At 34.0% G+C, this 18,541-nt stretch overlaps 1 protein-coding gene across 4 annotated transcripts in view; it reads left to right on the top strand.

Annotated features, from left to right (window-relative positions):
- The window catches only part of LOC145277047 (uncharacterized), a 580,935-nt gene extending 564,892 nt beyond the window's left edge, over positions 1–16,043 (top strand). For all 4 annotated transcript variants that reach the window (XM_080128690.1, XM_080128687.1, XM_080128688.1 and 1 more), the window contains one exon: positions 13,259–16,043. In XM_080128690.1, the coding sequence (XP_079984816.1) occupies positions 13,259–13,361 (103 nt within the window). In that variant the 3' untranslated portion in view covers positions 13,362–16,043. The remainder of the gene's footprint in view (positions 1–13,258) is intronic.
- Positions 16,044–18,541: the final 2,498 nt, after the last annotated feature.

The following is an 18,541-nucleotide window of genomic DNA, read 5'->3' as shown; positions in this document are numbered from 1 at the left end:
ATTAATGATTATAAATAACTGTTAATTACACACACACACACACACACACACACACACACACACACACATATATATATATATATATATATATATATATAGTAATGTGATATTCCTGTATTTTAATTAAACTAGTAATTTCACTATTACATTAAAATACACTCTGCTCTTTAGACTATTGTTCTAATCTCCTTTAAATTATATATATATATATATTATTTAAATATCAATTATTTTTACATACACTAGTGTTTCATCAGTTTAGGGAAGTTAAAATTATTGCCGATCGAAGGATTCGAACCCAGTCAGAAAGTCAACTTTCACTGAATTCTGGTAATTAATCGCCAGGCCACTAAGAATTATCACAGGAAAAGGAAAAGAATTCTATTAATTAAAAACAAATCTATATATATATATATATATATATATATATATATATATATATATCATAAAAGTGAACGTGTGTGTGTGTGCGCGCGTGTGTGGAACGTTTTATCAAACTATCAATTTTGGTTCTACAGTCTGGAAACTTGATATATAGAAGATTCAGAACTGTTGACAAATTCGATTTGTTTTTTAGCTGGTAAAAATAGACGCTAAAAGATAAAAATTAAAAAATTGTAGCTTGGCAGGCCTAAGTCAACTTACATAAGTCCTATATACATGTACAGATATACTTTTATACGTTTAACTACGTTAATTTTTAAAGTTTTGATATGCATGTGTCCTTCGGTCATATAGTAGCGAATACCGTTGAAAGGCTAAATGTTTCGGTTTCGATTGTAGTTGCTGGCATTCAAGTCACTTTTTTTTTATATATACTTTTGAAAGCACTTGGGTTCAATATAATAATCAATAGAAAATTGGCTCTATAATAATAAATATGAAATCTGCATAAATAAAAAATATCATATTTAAGCATATTTTATGACCGGGCAATGCTGAGCAGCCAGCTAGTATATAGAAAATACATATGAAGGAATATATATATATATATATATATATATATATAAATATTCCTACAAGAGTTTTGTTGATTATGTTTATTTTTGAGTAACGCTTTGATCTGAACTTCGATTTGAACCTCACTGTTTTAAAATTATTAGTTTTTGTTACAATTATGCAGTATAGTTAACAAGAAAAAAGGGGGGGGGCGAAAAAACAAAACAAGTAATTATTACCAAACGCAAGAAAATTCATATTTTCATCTACCTATAAGTTTCACATGTAGATCACGACGGTAAGATTCACGAAATTAATTGTAATTTTATAAGAATTCAATTAATAATTTAATGACAACCAAGCAATCCTTTATAACATACTTACGGTATCGTTTGGTCATTAAATTCTTGTAAAATTTAACTTACTTTGATTAACAATATCAACATAATATTGGTTCAATAACATTCTTCTTGAAGCTAAGAATTCGTATCATTGGGATTCTTCGGACTACTGTTCTCAACTTGAGTGTTATTTTCATAATGTTTTGGTCTATGTGTGGAATACAGAGAAGGGAGCACCGACCTTCCTTTACCTATGTAAAATGTAAAATGGATTGACCGCCGACCTTCTACAGATGTATCTTTTTCAAACTCAGAAAACGTTTTGAAAATGACACTCAAGATGAGAACAGTAGTCCGAAGAATCCAAATAATACGAATAACTAATCCTCATCTAAGAAATTCAGAATCATGAAGCTGAAAAGTTCAAGATTTCAATCTCTCATCTCAGAGGAGGGAAGAATAATTCCTGGAAGTCTGATTTTCTGTGACCAAAACGACCCATGTTCCAATCTAATATTAGTACGCATAAAGATGCAGGCTTCACATCAGTGGAAAGGGGAAAGGCCGGGCCGGTCCATAATTTGAGGGAGGCAAAGGCCGTTAGATATTAATGTTACACGACGTTCCACAAAAAAATGGATCAGTCCATTTTTTTTTTTTTTTTTTAAGAAAATACGTGTAGATTAACCTGCGTTTCCCGAGCAAGTGTTAGGCACACCCTTACGTCTTCATTCAGTCAACAGCTGCAGATATGTAGAAGAGGCGGGCAATTCAGTCAGGAGAATCCATTTTACGTAGGTAAAGGGAGGTCGGTGCTCCCTGCTCTGTATTTCATATAAGAAAGAGTTTCTGAAGTGAAATTCATACAATTTCGTTGTGGAGGTGTTTCTAGGGGAAGCTGATCCCTCCCCTCGATTTTTAGTTCAACGTTCCAAGTCTTTTTTTTGTTTTTTTGATTTTACAGTTCTATTGATTTTCATCACTCCCTCCCTACTGTCTACGCGCACGCGTGCGAAACTAGTTTCTATTAATTACTCTGTTTATTGCAACATGTTTAATCAATACAAGAGTACAATTAATTGCATCCTCATCCATCATCGCACCACGTGACATTCGTCTGTAACGTAAAATACTGAATCTATTTTTAGTATTTCAAATTAATAATTCGGTTCAATCGTAGAATAGTGACTGTTCAAAAATCTAACCTATTTTGCCCGAATTTTCGCATAGATTTTCAATAAAATTGTTTATTTGCTTTAAATTGTATTTTTATTCTCAAATGCGTTATCGGCAGCTCCTGTTACTCTCGCTTCTTCTTATTTGTCCCTCAGTCCTCATTTTTTAAATGAGTGATTTTTCTGACAAAGGGAGAAGAAAAAGCTGTTTTCTAGGTTGGCAGTATTTTTGCGCGAACAGTTGACAGAGTTGGTGGAAATTTTCTGTTTCTATGTCTATCCTTGTAGCCATGTCACTAGTAAGGGTGCTGGAGGTAAACGTTTTGTCTGGGCTGACGTTATCCGCCTGATAGTCAGGGACCCGAACCTTGGATTAACCACTAAGGAGGCTGTCCTATCAGCAGGTGCAAAGTACTGGGGCTGCTGTATTGCCATTTGGTGAATGGAATCTGGACCATGCAGTAGCTTCTGGTGGGGCCTCTCGATGCCATACTAGTGGGTAATTGTTACGGCTTTACCTTATCATGTGGTACAAAAAAAAAAAATTCTTCGTTTCTTTTTCTCTCTTAGTTTCCCCTCTCTGTCCTGCTCTAAGTAAATCTGTCGACCTAGTCCACAAATTCCAAAATTTCATCATGACAAGTTTCAAGAAAAAATACACGATTAAACCCGGTTCTCCAACTTCCAACGTAGACCCCTACTACCATGTCTCCTTCTCCAACATCAGGGGTCTACGTTCTAACCTTCCAGAGGTTGAAACCCAATTACAGGAGACTAAACCAGACCTTTTATTTTTAAGTGAAACTGGCATTGGACAGGCTATTTCCCTTGATGAGTTTGCAATTACAGGATACTCTAACTTAACTTCTAAATCTGACCCCCAAGATCGCCATGGGCATGGAATATGTGCCTATATTAAAGATAGCTTTTCATGTGGGAGGGACATCTCCAGGGAAGATCCTAACTTACCCTATATGTGCTTCCGGGTTGCTTTAGCTCACACTACTGCATTTATATTTACTCTCTATCGCCCCCACAACAGCGGAGTTACTATCTTTCAAAGCATATCTGAGAAAATTGACCAAGTCCTTTCTACTTATCCTTCAGCTAACATTCACGTATGTGGAGACTTCAATGTTCACAACGTCGAATGGTTGACCCACTCAAACAAGACCGATGATGAGGGGAGGTTCTGTCATGATTTCTCCATTGCCTATGACCTCACTCAGATTGTTCAGGAACCTACCCGTGTGCCCGATAATGACGGCCAGTATGCGAGCCTACTAGACCTTTTTCTCACAACTTGCCCTGAACTATGTTCAGTTTCTGTTCTGTCGCCTCTTGGATCTTCCGACCACTCTGTTGTATCAATTAAGATAAAAATGAAATGTAATAAGTCCCCAGACGTACCTCTTCATCGTACAGTATATCGATACACTAAGGCTGACTGGGATAGCTTCCGTACATTTATATCTGATCTACCTCTGCATTCCATGTTTAAAAAGGATGTGTCCTCTATAGTATTAGACCTAACTGAATGGTTAATTGTAGGTATTGACCATTTCATACCCTCTAAAAAGTTTCAGCAAAAACCTAACAGCCAGCCATGGTTCTCTCCAGAATGTGCTGCTGCCATTGCGCACAGAAATCACTTTTTCCACTGCTTCAAACGTAATAGATGTATGGAAACTAAAGCTGTTTTCAGGACTGCCAGCAACCATTGTAAGAAAGTAATAAGGAACGCAAGAGAGTTGTATGCTCAATCTGTTAAGTCCAAAGTAGCTGAGCAGCGGCTTGGTTCCCACCAGTTTTGGCAAATAGCAAACAGAATCCTGAACAGAAGCGTGTGCTCCATCCCAACTATTATCAATGGACCTGAGGTAATCTCGTCAGCATCAGACAAAGCCAAACTCTTTGTCAAGAACTTTGCAGCTAATTCTACCCTTTGCGACCAAGACCGCCAACCCCCAATATTTCCTCCTGTATCAGAAAACATGCTATGTGATATACGTATATCTGTACGTGATGTTGCGAAGCTAATCAAAAACCTTGATTCGAGTAAAGCAACTGGCCCTGATGGTATTCCAATTATAGTACTCAAAAAACTTCAACCTGAATTAGCGCCCATACTTACAAAACTGTTTAAACGTTGTCTTAAGGAGAATAGTTTCCCATCTCCCTGGAAAATCTCATCAGTATGCCCTGTATTTAAGAATTCAGGTGATCGCTCATCCCCATCTCAGTACACGCCAATAAGTCTCCTGTGCGTCATGAGTAAGTTGCTAGAATCTGTATTAAATACAGAAGTAATCAAACATCTCAACAAAAATAACCTTCTTAGTGACACTCAATATGGTTTCCGTTCTGCTAGATCTACAGCAGATGTCCTTACAGTTATATCGCATAGGATTAGCAAATCTCTCGACGGTGGCAATCTTTCTAGGGCAATTGCTTTTGACATATCTAAAGCCTTTGATAGGGTATGGCATAAAGGTTTACTTCATAAGATCGCTAGCTATGGTATAGCTGGAAAAGTCTTCTCAATTATTAAATCATTTCTTTCTGATAGGTTCATAAGAGTAGTAGTTGAGGGGCAAAAATCAGAAGCTCACAGTATTAATGCCGGTGTCCCTCAGGGATCCATCCTGGGCCCAACTCTTTTCCTGATCTACATTAATGATCTTCCAAATCATATCCTTACATCATTTGTAGACATTTATGCTGACGACACTACCATTTATGGTACCACATCTAAGACAGTAAACGACCAAGTTCTTTCCAATTCTCTCTCCTCTGATCTTGAGCACGTAGTACAATGGGGAAAGGAGTGGCTGGTTACTTTTAATGCATCTAAAACCAAGCTTCTCTCTTTACATCATCAACATTCTAATCCACATTTGTCATCAATTGAAATGAATGGCTCTCGTCTTCAGGAGGCCTCAAGTTTTGACAAGCTTCTGGGCTTGACCATTACTCCTGATCTTAAATGGAACACGTATATCAAATCTGTTGCCAAGGCCGCTGGAAAAATGGTGGGATCTTTCTATCGATCCAGTAGATATCTCACTACTGATGCTATTCTCTATCTATATAAGAGCCAGGTACGTCCAAGGATGGAATACTGTTGCCACATCTGGGCAGGAGCTGCTAGAAAGGACTTGTCCTGCCTTGATAGAGTTCAAAATAGACTTCGTAGCCTCGTAGGAGATGTCCTTTTCTCCTCCTTGCAACCTCTATCTCACAGAAGAGATGTTGCGAGTTTGTCTCTGATGTATCGTTATTTTCATGGAAAGTGTTCAACTGAGCTTCAATCTATGGTCCCCCCTCGCCAAACTTTCACAAGAAACACTCGTCTAGCTGTAAACACTATCAATAATTTCCCCCACTCTTTATCTGTGCCTAAACCTAAACGTAGATTCCATGAACAAAGCTTCTTTCTTAGAACTGCACGCCTGTGGAATTGTCTTCCGTTTTCCTGCTTTCCGGCTGACCACAATATGGTTGTCTTCAAGTCTAAAGTAAATAAGTTCTTGATGAGCCGTTCCATATAAGTTATTAAATTTACCAAATTTTCATTACTAATGATTACTATATTGACCAACTTCTACTGTACACTCTTTAACCCTTATCCTTGAGTGGCCTCTGGGCCTTGATAATGTGGTGATGCCTTTGTAAAAAAAAAAATAAAAATAAAAATAAAAAATAACAATTTTTAGGTTAATTTCAACGTAAACAAGTTCTTGTTGAAATGCCCCTTAAATAATCAAATTATACCAAATTTCCACTAACGATTACTATGCTATTGTTCCAATGAATACTGTACACTCATTAACCCTTATCCTTGAGTAATTTCCTGGCCTTCATAAGAGATGACTCCTTTGTACAAAAAAAAATCCTTTTTTTTTTTTAAAACAAAACAAAAAAGACTCATTTTCACCCAAACAATGCATATTGCTTCTTGGACACAAGGATTATTACTTCGGGCCATGTTTACAGGGCACTATGTAAGGGAAATAAACAAGCTGTCGGTTCACATTACATTACAGGCAGTAAAACAGGAAACAGGTACGGAATTCCAAAATCTAGCAGTCCGAGGAAAGAAACTATTAGAGTAGAAGGCAGCATCTAGAGATCTTTACAGAGAAGGGGTGTGATTTTGTTGCTAAACGGGTTTGTCGAGAGTATGTACATTGAGGAGACACAAGTTCATCAGAGCACACACCATCTAAATATTTGTAAAACAGACACGAGGATGCAGTCATCCAAATTATTCAGAGTGAAATGGGTTGCGGCAATTATCTTGTGCAACTATTTTTTCTTTTTTACTTAAATCATGGTTATCTGGAACCTTTCAGTTTTAAGATTTAACAATATAACCTAACTATTAAGGTATCGTTTGAGTATTAAATTGTTATTTGGACCAAATCTAATTTAAAATTGAAAAATTAAAAATAATCTGAAATTATGTTTTAAGAAAAATAAAATTAAGTTATAGCAGGTTACATCGTACATGTGAAACTCTGAAATGAAAATGTGACCGAAAAAATATAGTCACTATCTTCATAAATAAGTAGAAAACGACACTTACAATCAAAATATGTGACTTAAATTTGTGATTTAAAATGAAAGAATCTTAAAAAAGAAATTGAAATTTTGGGAATTATGTTTAATAGTTGTCTAATGATGAATTAAATTTAATGCAAATCTGAAATATTTAAATTTCTCACAAAATTTAATCTCACATAATTTAGAACGAACTGGCAGAGAAGATATCGACACAATGAATGAATGAAAGGCAAACTTACCTGGTAAGATAAAAACCATCTTATTTCTCGGCTACAAAATTATTGCATCATTTTGCATCTCTGGTGAGTCTGGTAGGTGCTGCTTTGAAAGCAGTGTTAGTTGAATCTCTACTGAGTAGAGTTTGAATGCTCTTGGTAAATGGATCTATTTTTTTATGATTCCAATAGAGTTGGCGGGTTGTTCCGTCGAATAGTAATTTCAATATCAACATTTTTAGCTGATTTAAAAAGAAGATTATATGAGTCCATGCATAAAAGAAGGAGAGACGAAAAAACCCGTCCTTCCTCTAAGAAAAATATATGCGAACTAAAGCTTTTTGGTTAAAACATGCTGCACGTGGTTCAAATTTAAATCAACCAATGAAAAAAGGCTGTAAAAACATAACATCAAATTCTTATGAACCAATGAAAGTTCGCAGTTCAAGTCATGCAATTTCTGACACACTGCCAAAGGAAGAAAAAAAGTAATGGGTATTCATTACTTTTTTTCCAAATATTAAATACAAGGTAACTATGTCAATTAATTGACAAGTAAATAATTTTATTGATCACAAGGACTTAACTAACCATCATAGGTTTTATTATTTTTATTTTAAAGTATGTGACTTTTTCTGCTCATGATAAATTAATTTATAACCAATAAATGTAGTTTATCAAGATTACCAATATATTAATAATATTAAGAACGATAACTTGAACATAAGTCAAATGAAAACTTAACAAATACTGAATTTAAAGAGAAAATGTAAGGATTTTAGTGGTTTACTTTTTTTGAACAATTCAAATAATTTCATTCCCTGAAAGTATTCTGCTGACTCACCGCAACACAGTCAAAATGATACCAACTGTCACAGGCATCACAACACACCATAGGAAATGACTTGCAAATGAACAAGTCGGACAGAAGAAGGGACCACCTTCTTCCATAAATTTTGTAGAAGACAGCACAGAAGCGTCCTTTATTGGCATCAACCTCTCTCAAGGACAACAAGTAATCGTTGTGCCAAATCTTTTGTAATTTTTCGATATATCTATGTCTCAATTCCAGAGGCTGCAAAAGTTTAGCACGACTGGGAGGATCAGGGCATAAATCGTCCGATATGTAATTATTTATCAACAAATGAGAATCATACTAAGTTTGTAGAAAATGATTAAGGAATGGTGAAATGAATAATGGAAGGCGACCTGGAATTTTCTTTGAATTTGTCCGAAACAAATATTTCAGATAACAAGATACCGGACGCTAAGAAAGTCTGAATAAACATGTGTAGGGACACGGAACAGATACTACACTTCACCTTTTCTGTCCTTAGTCTGTGTAGGGGAAATCCTTCATGACTAAAACCATTTTTATTTTTGTTCCTATCCAGAGTGCCCTTTTTGGGGAGCTGGATTTTCCCCACATTAAAAACCAACCTTGTGTCTAACTGTCCTTGTGGGGAAGCAAGTAGATAGGCACGTATTTAACTTTGTTTGAAGATAAAAAAATCTGAATAATTTTTTAAGATATTTATTTACCTCTTATATAATAACATGACTGCAGAAATTCCCATCTGCACCAAAGTATCGTAGGTTTGCAACAACAGATGACACATACGAATTCAATACATCTAGGCTAATAATCACTATCTTATGTAGCTTTCAAACACCATTTTATACACATTCAGCCAGGATATTAAAATGCTACATTGTATTTTAGAGGCAACACCATCACAATTGCAACATCTTTAAACAAAGAAATCCCTATTTTTCTCTCTAAATATTTAGTCCTATCACTACTCCCATATGTCAATTCTACACTACATAAATGAACAGTTACTAAAATTACAATATGGCGTCACTAAGCGTCAAGTTCATATCATGCTTACGTCATTACTGTCTTGTGTGTGTGTGTGTGTGTGTGTTGCACTTCACAATTCACTGGGCGTTTGCTATAGACAAGTCTCAAAATATTGTGTATCCACAAATATTGTTAACATAGACAAAAAAACATTCATCGTTAATGGTTCTTATTATAGGCCATGAATGCGTGTGTTTGTGTGCGTGTTCCAAAAATAAAACAACTTTAGTTGTTAAAACAATTGCAAAAATAAAAAAATTATATAAAAATTACAAAATGCAACTTTTTGTGAAATAAATACATGTATATATATGTTGTAAATTTATAGTATATTTTTTATTGTATTTATTATTATTATTACTATTTAAACAAACTGATCCACAGCCACTTATGACTAGTTTTAAATATTTACGAGTGAACAGATTACATAGTGGGAAAACAGAATAAAAGGGATGAAGGAAAATTAAATGAAGGACGGGAAGGTGGTGTTCAACAATTTAAAAAAAACAAACGGAAAATTTTTTGTGTCACTAAGATTCAGTTCAGCATCGATGTGAGAGAGAAAGAGAGGAAGGAAGAAAATACTAGTATGGTGATATTATATAATAATTGAAAATCGTTTTTTATTTAACTTAAATTGTTTTCTTGTATCATGATTCTAACTAAAATAGCTTTGATGCAGTAGAAACTTATTTATTTGAAAAATATGTCAATGAGTTAGTAAAGAATTATTCTGCATCGATTTTATTTGTATAGCTTGAGTGAAATTGTATGTGTCATTGAAATCTAACATGTGGAAGAATAATGCATTTTGGTTATTATTTATTTAATGATTCTATTATATTTAGAATCTCCTAGTGTTTTACCGATTGTCAAGCTAAACGTTTTTTTCTCGAATTTTGATTTTTGTTAAAGGTGTGATGCAGGTGACATTGTTTGATAAGGTGGTTAGGTTGAGAAATGACTTATTTAGTGAATAGACAGAAACTTATTTTTAGTGAAGTTAAATGTGTGGTTGAAATCTAACTTGTGGGGAAAACAGCATTTTGGTAATCATCTGTTTTAATAAGTCTTTTATGCTTGTATATCTTTTTATCTAAGAGTCAATGTGTTTCACTAATGTGCATTTTGACATATTCTGACAATTCAATTGAAGAATAAGTTGTACGTGTGCTGTTTGTGCATTATGAGTTGTTAGTGACGTTTGCAAAGTAGTTTGTTTAATAAATTTATCATAGGGAGATTTACTGTTTATGTTTGTAGGTAAGGTGAGGTGTTTGTGAACATGAGAAATTGTGGTTATTTTTTGTTTCTTATGTTTGAGAGTTGTATGTAAGTCACGATTTTTTTCTAGCATGTATATAATTTTTTTTGGGGGGGAGGGGTTCAAGGTTTTAAGAAAATTTTAAATTTATTTATATTCTTGATGGTAGTGTCAGCATATTCTAGAAATAAACTAATTATAAAAACTAATTGAATTTTGTTGTGCTAGAAGTAAAAATGTACTTTTTGTTGGTTAGTGTGCGGTAGACATGATTATTTTTTCAAACATTTCTGAATTTTTTGGATCAAGATTAATAATTTGTATTATTTGAACTACTGTTCTCATCTCGAACGTTATTTGCTCAACATTTCAGTTGATGTAACCTTCAGGTGTATCTTGCCCAACTCGGGAATCTTTCTGTCAAACTCAATTATCTGCATAGGACCCGTGGCGTAGTGGATAAAGTACTTGATAAAATTCAGTTGCAAGTTAGGTAGAAAGTTCAATCCTCAATGCATGTGACACAAAAAATACAACTGCAAATTAATTAGGACTTCTACCAACTCATGGCTGATGGAACAAGAGTATCCTACCTCTGTGGATTAAATAAAGGGGTCCATTTAAAATTCTGTGCAGATTCCCGAATTTAACAGAATGATTCCCGAGTTTAACAAGATATATCGACCGAAACACTCAAGATAGGAACCAAATTCAAATAATACAAAACACAAATTGATATTGGAGAAAAAAAAAATCCCAACATAATTTGAAACTGCATCAGAATGTGCTCTCACCATTGTTGCTACAATTTCTCTACGAAAACAAATTCACTCACATTTACTTCTTAGCTTTGCATCTAAAATTGGTTTTATGTGTGTACTAGCAGAAAGATCCAATGTTGCCTGGGATTGAATGATGATCAACGAATGTTTCACACTCCTATATTTTTACTGAAATCAGTGAAATCTCCATTTTTCAATCAAATCAATTGATTTTCTGCTCTAGATAGGGACCCATCGCAGTGCTTTGGGAGGAAGCTTCAGATGCCTCTCTGCAGTGACTTATTCCACAATACATTGTAGCTTTGCACTGTTGATTTTATCAAATTATTTTTATATAATGGCTTGAACTTAAGCTTGAAATGCAAAAGTCAATATCGATACTTATACGTATAAAGTACCTTCATGTGAAATTTCATAAAAATCGGCCCAGCCGTTTTTGAGTCCATAGAGAATGAAATCACACACACAAAGTTCCCCTTATATTTATACATTATTTGTCATCACTCTGCCTCTTGATTAAAAAAAAAAAAGGACCTATACCAAGATCAAACGTTTCCAACAAGTTTTACAAGAAATTACATGATCGCATTAATTTTACATTTTTTTTTAAAATGATATTGTGAGTCTTCATTTGTGCTGAACATTTGCGTACAGCAAAGGGAAGGTTTAATAACAAAGCCCTGTCCCAAGATTAAACCCCTTTGTAAAGGTCAGATAGTTATAATTCAATTAGAGAACTTTATTTGCAGGAATTTCTGAGAAAATTTATTAAAAGAATAAACTCTTTTCAAACCATGATAAGTTGTGACTTCCTTGTCTAAAAAAAAATATTAATAACTTTTTTTTTTTTAACAATAAATTGTTCACTATACTTAAGCCAGCATTACACTGTGCGTTTAGTAGTGGTTTCTGGACATTCGTTGATATCACAGGCTATTTCAGCAGCTTTTCGGCCTAGCTTAAATTGAAATAAGAAAATTGTGCAAATCTGCTTTTTTTCCATCTTGAGTTCAACATTCTAAAAAGAAGACAATTGTTTTAAAATGATTGAATCGAGTGAAAAACGCTCTTCAAAATGACACATAAATGTAAAGGTTTTATAACGAAAATGTATTTGAAATCAAAATTAAAAATTCTGCAAGAACAACCTAATAGATAATAGTATGAAGAAAAATATTTTTGGAATTTCATGGGAGAAAATATGCTTACTTATTTGCAGTAGAGAGTAAGTAACTATGATGAATTCTTTGTTTTTCTTGGCAAAAAAAAAAAAAAAAAATTAGGAATTGTTTTTAAGCAAAAATAATTTGCTTTGAACCTTTGTGTATTTTTTTGCAGTTTATCAAAAAAAAAAAAAGAAAAAAAAAGGTCATTTAGCTTTAAAAAAAAATATTTATATGATGTTTATTTATTCACATTTATGAAATATGTATCCAGTTCCAAAAATATTTTAGATGTATTCACATCGTAAAACACTACTACCTTAGTAATGTGTACTCTGCCTATCCCTTCTTTGTTCACTTATCACGTGTGTTCATTTGCATAGCGACAAATAAACTCCAAACACTGCATAATTATTTAATAGTACACAAATGCTCATCATATTTGATTTATTTGCAGCCTCTGTCCCACCGACGAAATGTTGCATCCCTCTGCCTGTTCTACAAGTATTTTAATGGTGAATGCTCTGACGAACTGCAAGCATTTGTGCCCCCTCTATGTAAATACCCCTGACAAACCCGACAAGCAGCCAAATCTCACCCCTACACAGTAGAGATCCCTAGATGTAAGAGAGCTTTCTACTCCAGTAGTTTCTTCCCCAGAACCGCTGGACTTTGGAATTCCCTTCCTGGTCCCTGCTTCCCCAACTGTACTGATATGCAGAAGTTCAAGTAAACCAACATCTTTCTGCCCAACTCCCTACATAGTACCCCAGTAGCTTATGCCCCTGATAGTAGCCCCCTACACCAAAGTTGCAATGTGCTTTGTTTGGGGTGAAAATGTAATAAAAAAAAAATTAAAAAAAGAAAGGTCCACTTGTAGCATGCATCAACTCATCTGTTGACTTGACTATAAATATCTTTCATTTTGATTTCTTTATTTTTCTTTCAGCCAAAGAAATGGAGTCAAACTGTTTTGGATTCTCAATGGATCTGGAAGATCAAAGTGTTCACCTGAATTATACGGTGGATCAAACAAAGGGTATTTTTCTTAATGAGGTTCAATGCATCACCAAATTTTGATCAGCATTATTTTGGAATGAAGTTTTAAATTAAAGTTTTTTTTTTTTAATTCTTGCAATATTTTCATTCAATTCATTTGATTAATTACTTGAATTCATGGCTCAAGTGTAAATTTGACATCTTAATTATAAATTAAAAAGAAACTAACATTACATTGTATTTGACTTTTTTTTTTTTTTTTTACTCTTTTTCACCCTAAACAAGGTGTATCGCCACTTGGAACGTAAGGGGCTACTATTTGTGTACAGAGAACTCCTAGTGTAAACATGCACTTGGATGCATGTTTTGATGATGTATATGAATAGTACGTCGTAGGTCATAGATGTTCGGCCAAAGGAAAGCGGAGGTGAGCACAGAAAATTGAAAATATTTCTGGTTCAAGTCCTGCCACCCAAGGAATATATATTTTTTTTTTTGTTCAAAATAAAATAACTCATTAAACAAGAAATTATGCTGAGACCAACCTATTTGAGAAAAGCCAAGATTATCTGCATACAAGCCCTTTTCAATGGACATTATCTAGCTGTTATGTTTGGTGGCTATCTCGAGTTATTAGATTCTAGATGGTTGAATGGTGACCACTGACAAAAGCCAGAATTTAAGATATCCAGTCAGAGGTGAAGAGGTTCTAGAAGATTTGAAAAGGAGGCAGTCAGAGCCAACTCTGGGATGAGGCAGTTAGTTGGAGTTACTGGGATGAGGCAGTCAGTTTGCCTGTTGTACTTCTCTGAATAAGTTGGCTAATTATGGCTCTTAAGGGTTGTCTTAAATTTATCTTCTGGTTTAGTCGGGAAAAGATTTCAGTTTCCAAGTTTGCTATTTAACGAAAGAAAACGAGTATCGAAAATAAAAATTGTTTTTTTAAACTGGAATTTTTTGCTTTTTATTTTGAAGATTTCCATTGAATTGAACAACAACTTTGGACTGGCACAATGAATGGACAATTATGGCCTGTGCAGTGAATGCACATGTGCATCTTCATAGTCAGAACAACAGTTTAATCATTTGTTGCATTTGATTGTAGATTTGCTGATCACAGTTGATGGTTTCAATAGATTGCGAATATTGATATTAAATATATCATTATTTAGCCATTTTTTTCCTATCAAAATGTTCTTGTTCTTAATAGTGAATGCATAAAGCAATCATTTGTCCCGGAAGCAAATGGGTGTTTCATGAATTCCTGTATGTCTCTCTCTCCCTTGGCCAAGAGTATAAACTTTTTAAAAAAATGTTATTTTGTTTCATCATTGTACCAGATGCAAAACATTCACTATCTCAGACGTTCCAACCGAGAGATCTTTTTAAGATTCTAACTGTCCCCATTAAGTGCAATTGTTTGAACCTGTCTTACACTTGCTTCTCCGGGTATATTTGCCAGGTAGCTTTTGAAATTCATTTTAATGAGTCCAGTTGCTCCTATAATCTCTGAAATGATGGAGATCTTAAGATTCTAATTTTTTTTTTCATGTCGAACATAAAACCTTGTTCTTATCTTTTCCCTATCAGCACTGACCACTGGCGACACTAACTTTCTACTGAGATTGTTTTTTTTCTTCTTGTCCCATATCACTGTCAGGTTTTATGGCGCCGTTTTCTAGGTACATAGCTGTAGAAATTGTAAAATCATAGTGATTGGTGTATGATTTGTTTCCCACTGTTCTGTTTAATGTTTTCAGGATTGTTGCATTCAATATTCAACTTTTTATTGTTGCATTCAATATTCAACTTTTAGTAAAGATAATTTACACACTCCATTGTGTTGCGTTGTATAGTAGCCATCCCTCAGCAGAACCTTACAGTTGGATGTCAGATGGCTCTCACTCTCTACTTTTGTCTAGCAGAACCTGCATTTGTTATCATTGCTGAGGTTACTTTTTTTTTTTTAATCTTAGACAGCCGCTATAATACTCTTTTTTTTTTTAAAAGCTTGTAGACACTTTCTTATCTATATAATCTTTGGTAAATTCATCCAGAAAATATGTGGCACATTGTTGCAATGGAAGTTTTGTGGTGTATTTTTGGCGATTCTTTTGAGCGATTTCCATAGCAAATTTGTTTTCTGATTTTGTCTCATTTGTAAGACAGTTTTGTCCAAAATGTTTGGCCAGTTTTGTGATGGAGGTTGTTTTACTGGCTCATTTCGTGATGTTGATGTTGAAGTTTGGATTTTGAGATCTCATCAGATGTTTTCAGTTTGGAACATGATGTGATCCTGAAAAGTTTTTGGTCTGACTAATCAAACAATGGCATCAGACTTACTGAAAAAATTGTGATGGAGTATGTTCCTCACATGAATAAAATATCTATTGAAAAAAAAAAAAGAAGACCGGTCGGGTCATGATTTAAGCAATGACAAAGATGATGGCAACACACAAGCTCCATCTGAGAGAATATATCACGAGAGAATACAAACCATACATCACTACATGTGAAGAAGGAAAAAAAAAGTTTGCTTCAGAAAAAAATTAAAAAAAACAAAGTTAAAATATAAAAAGCCAAACAATTTGTACATTTAATTGATTGTTTATTTTCCAAAAATGAAATTACTTTTTATTTTTAATTTTTAATAGTTTGGTCTGTGTTTTGTAAAACAAACATTGACTCCATCCACCGAATACAAAAAAAATGTTGAAATAAAAGCTAAAAAATTATCTATTTAAACTTTTTTGTTTACTTTTTCTTTTTAAAGCTTTTCATTTAAAAAAAAAAAAATCTTGGCACTTTTTATCTTTAATTATTTTCAGAGAGAACAACTTAGGACTGAAGTTGGCCAATGTAAATGGTTGCAACTTCATTCTTCCCACTTTGTGAAATTTAAAAAAATAAAAACGAAATGAGAAATCTGGGAATGTTGGATTAATTAACAAAAACTTTTGGTTTGTATAAAAACAAAAAAAAAAATTTTCTTTCTGTTTTTTTTTTTTTTTAAATACAAAAAACCCCCCAAAAAACCCCTACTTATGTGGAACGAATTCCTGCCGTGACTAGATTGGTCTGATGCGATGGATTATTTTTAAAAGAAAAATAATTCCTCCCATCAGAAGTTTCTTTTCTATTAGAGCCAGTTTCACACAGGATTGGTTTCAAGTCAAGCGGTTTCTGTCTTTCAAGATTCACAAAAACAACAATTCCACAGTATTTTTTCACTTGTGTGAGCACTGCAAGCATCAGGGGATTCATCCTTACCCCCCCCTTTTTGTAATGGGAAATGGAGGAGCAGGGTCCTCAGATTAGCTGTTATTATATGGCAAACTAATGATTTAAAAAAAAAAAAGCCAAGCATGTGGGGTCCCTCTCCACAGGTGAAAAATTTACTTTCATCATGACTAATGTTTCTGCAAAATTAAAAAAAATCCAAGGCATGGTTATTGAGAAAAGGATGAACAAGCAAACGATTTGGGAGCAATTTTAGTCCTATATTATCCCCCAGGGGCAACCAGAGTTATCCCGGAAAATCAGTTCTGGCAAAAATTTATTTTCACCATGACTAATGTTTGTGCAGAATTTAAAAAAAAGTCCAAGGCGTAGTTATTGAGAAAAGTTTGAACGAACAAGAGTGAATTACTAAGTCCAATCCCTCCTTTGCTGGGAAACGAACAAGCCGAGCATGCAGGGTCCCCTTCCATGAGTGAATAAATCTGGAAAGAGAGTTTTGAGAGTAATCAAGATACAGAAGAGGACTGCTATGTCAAGGAAGGTTAATGATGTGAAGGCGAACTCTACTTTTGAGCGATGCATGTTATGCAAAGAGACCGTTTTCCTTGGCGCGCATTGCCATGATATGCTGAAGCATTTATGTTATGACTGCGATGAATTGACAAAAGAAAACTTGCCATGCGCAGGTGAAATCTTCGCACTGAATGCTGTAAGTTTGTCATTGAAGGAAATGATGGTTTTGACATTGGGCATGTCAATCATGATGAAGCTTTATGTTTGGAATATTGACTGTAGTGAGTTATGTCTGTGATTGATGTGAAAAATTGAATTTGAAAGGTTCTAAATAAAAAAAATTTACTTTAACCATGACTAATGTTTATGCAAAATTTAAAAAAAAAATCCAATCATGGTTACTGAGTAAAGTACAAACGAACATAATGCCCTCTATCTTATCTCGAAAAATCAGTTCTGGCAAAAATTTACTTTCACCTTGACTAATGTTTGCGCAAAATTTTTATAAAATCCAAGATATGATTATTGAGAAAAGTGCATGGGAGTGCATTACTAAGTCCAATCTTTGTTGGCGGACCAAAAATTAAAGATTGCTTGATAAAAATCTTTGCTAACATCGGACTGTCGATGCAGCGAATCATCACTTGAATACAGTCTATTATGAATAATACAGCGATGCAGTTAAACACATTAAAAAACATTTTACACAAAACTTGGAAAGAAATAGGGGATCATACTTTTCTGTTAGTGGACATAACAGATTCAATAAAATTTGAACATGGCTCGTATACTATAAAAATGAGATGTGGCAAAATGTTTCATTTTTATAATTAAGCAGGAATTTTATCGAGAATTGAATTATTTATTGTCGTACAAAAGCAGGGTTATGTATGGAGTTGGTGAGGCACTAATGCGACCAACACAATGAAAAGCAAGAATTGAGACGTGGCGCTAGTGGTGAACTCAATGACGTTTCAGACTGACAAACTGAGTGTGCAGCTAAGTTCAAACCCAACCATTACATAGCACTATTTTCACATGGATGTTGGCAACCTTCACATGGTTCCATTTGTAAGCATCTAATTCTAGAAGGAATCAGAGAAACCAATAACAGAAAGCTGTACCAGATTCATACACATTTACTCTAGAAGAAATAATGAGCAATTCGATAAAGGTAAAAGTATCAAAACAAAATTGTTAAAATTGTTTGGTTTCTCCACTTGAAGCAATTCTAAAAATGAGACTTTAATAGTTTGTAAAAAGATTACTAATGAAAGTTATAAAATTTATATAAAATGGAAGTTGTCTGTGTATATGCGTCTGCATATCCAATTAAAAGTCAAAAACTACAAAAAAAAAACAACCCAACAAAGTTGTTATTTTTATGATTAGCATTGCCCTAGATAAATAATATCTACAATTGAGAAAAACATTCATTCTTTGATCCTAAACTGGCCCAAATTTTACTTTTATAATTTTG

This window comes from Euprymna scolopes, chromosome 5, assembly GCF_053919585.1.
Source record: "Euprymna scolopes isolate OS-2025 chromosome 5, ASM5391958v1, whole genome shotgun sequence".
Classification (NCBI taxonomy): Eukaryota; Metazoa; Mollusca; class Cephalopoda; order Sepiida; family Sepiolidae; genus Euprymna; species Euprymna scolopes.
The sequence above is the reverse complement of the archived record's forward strand: the minus strand, read 5'-3'. Positions and strand labels throughout refer to the sequence as shown.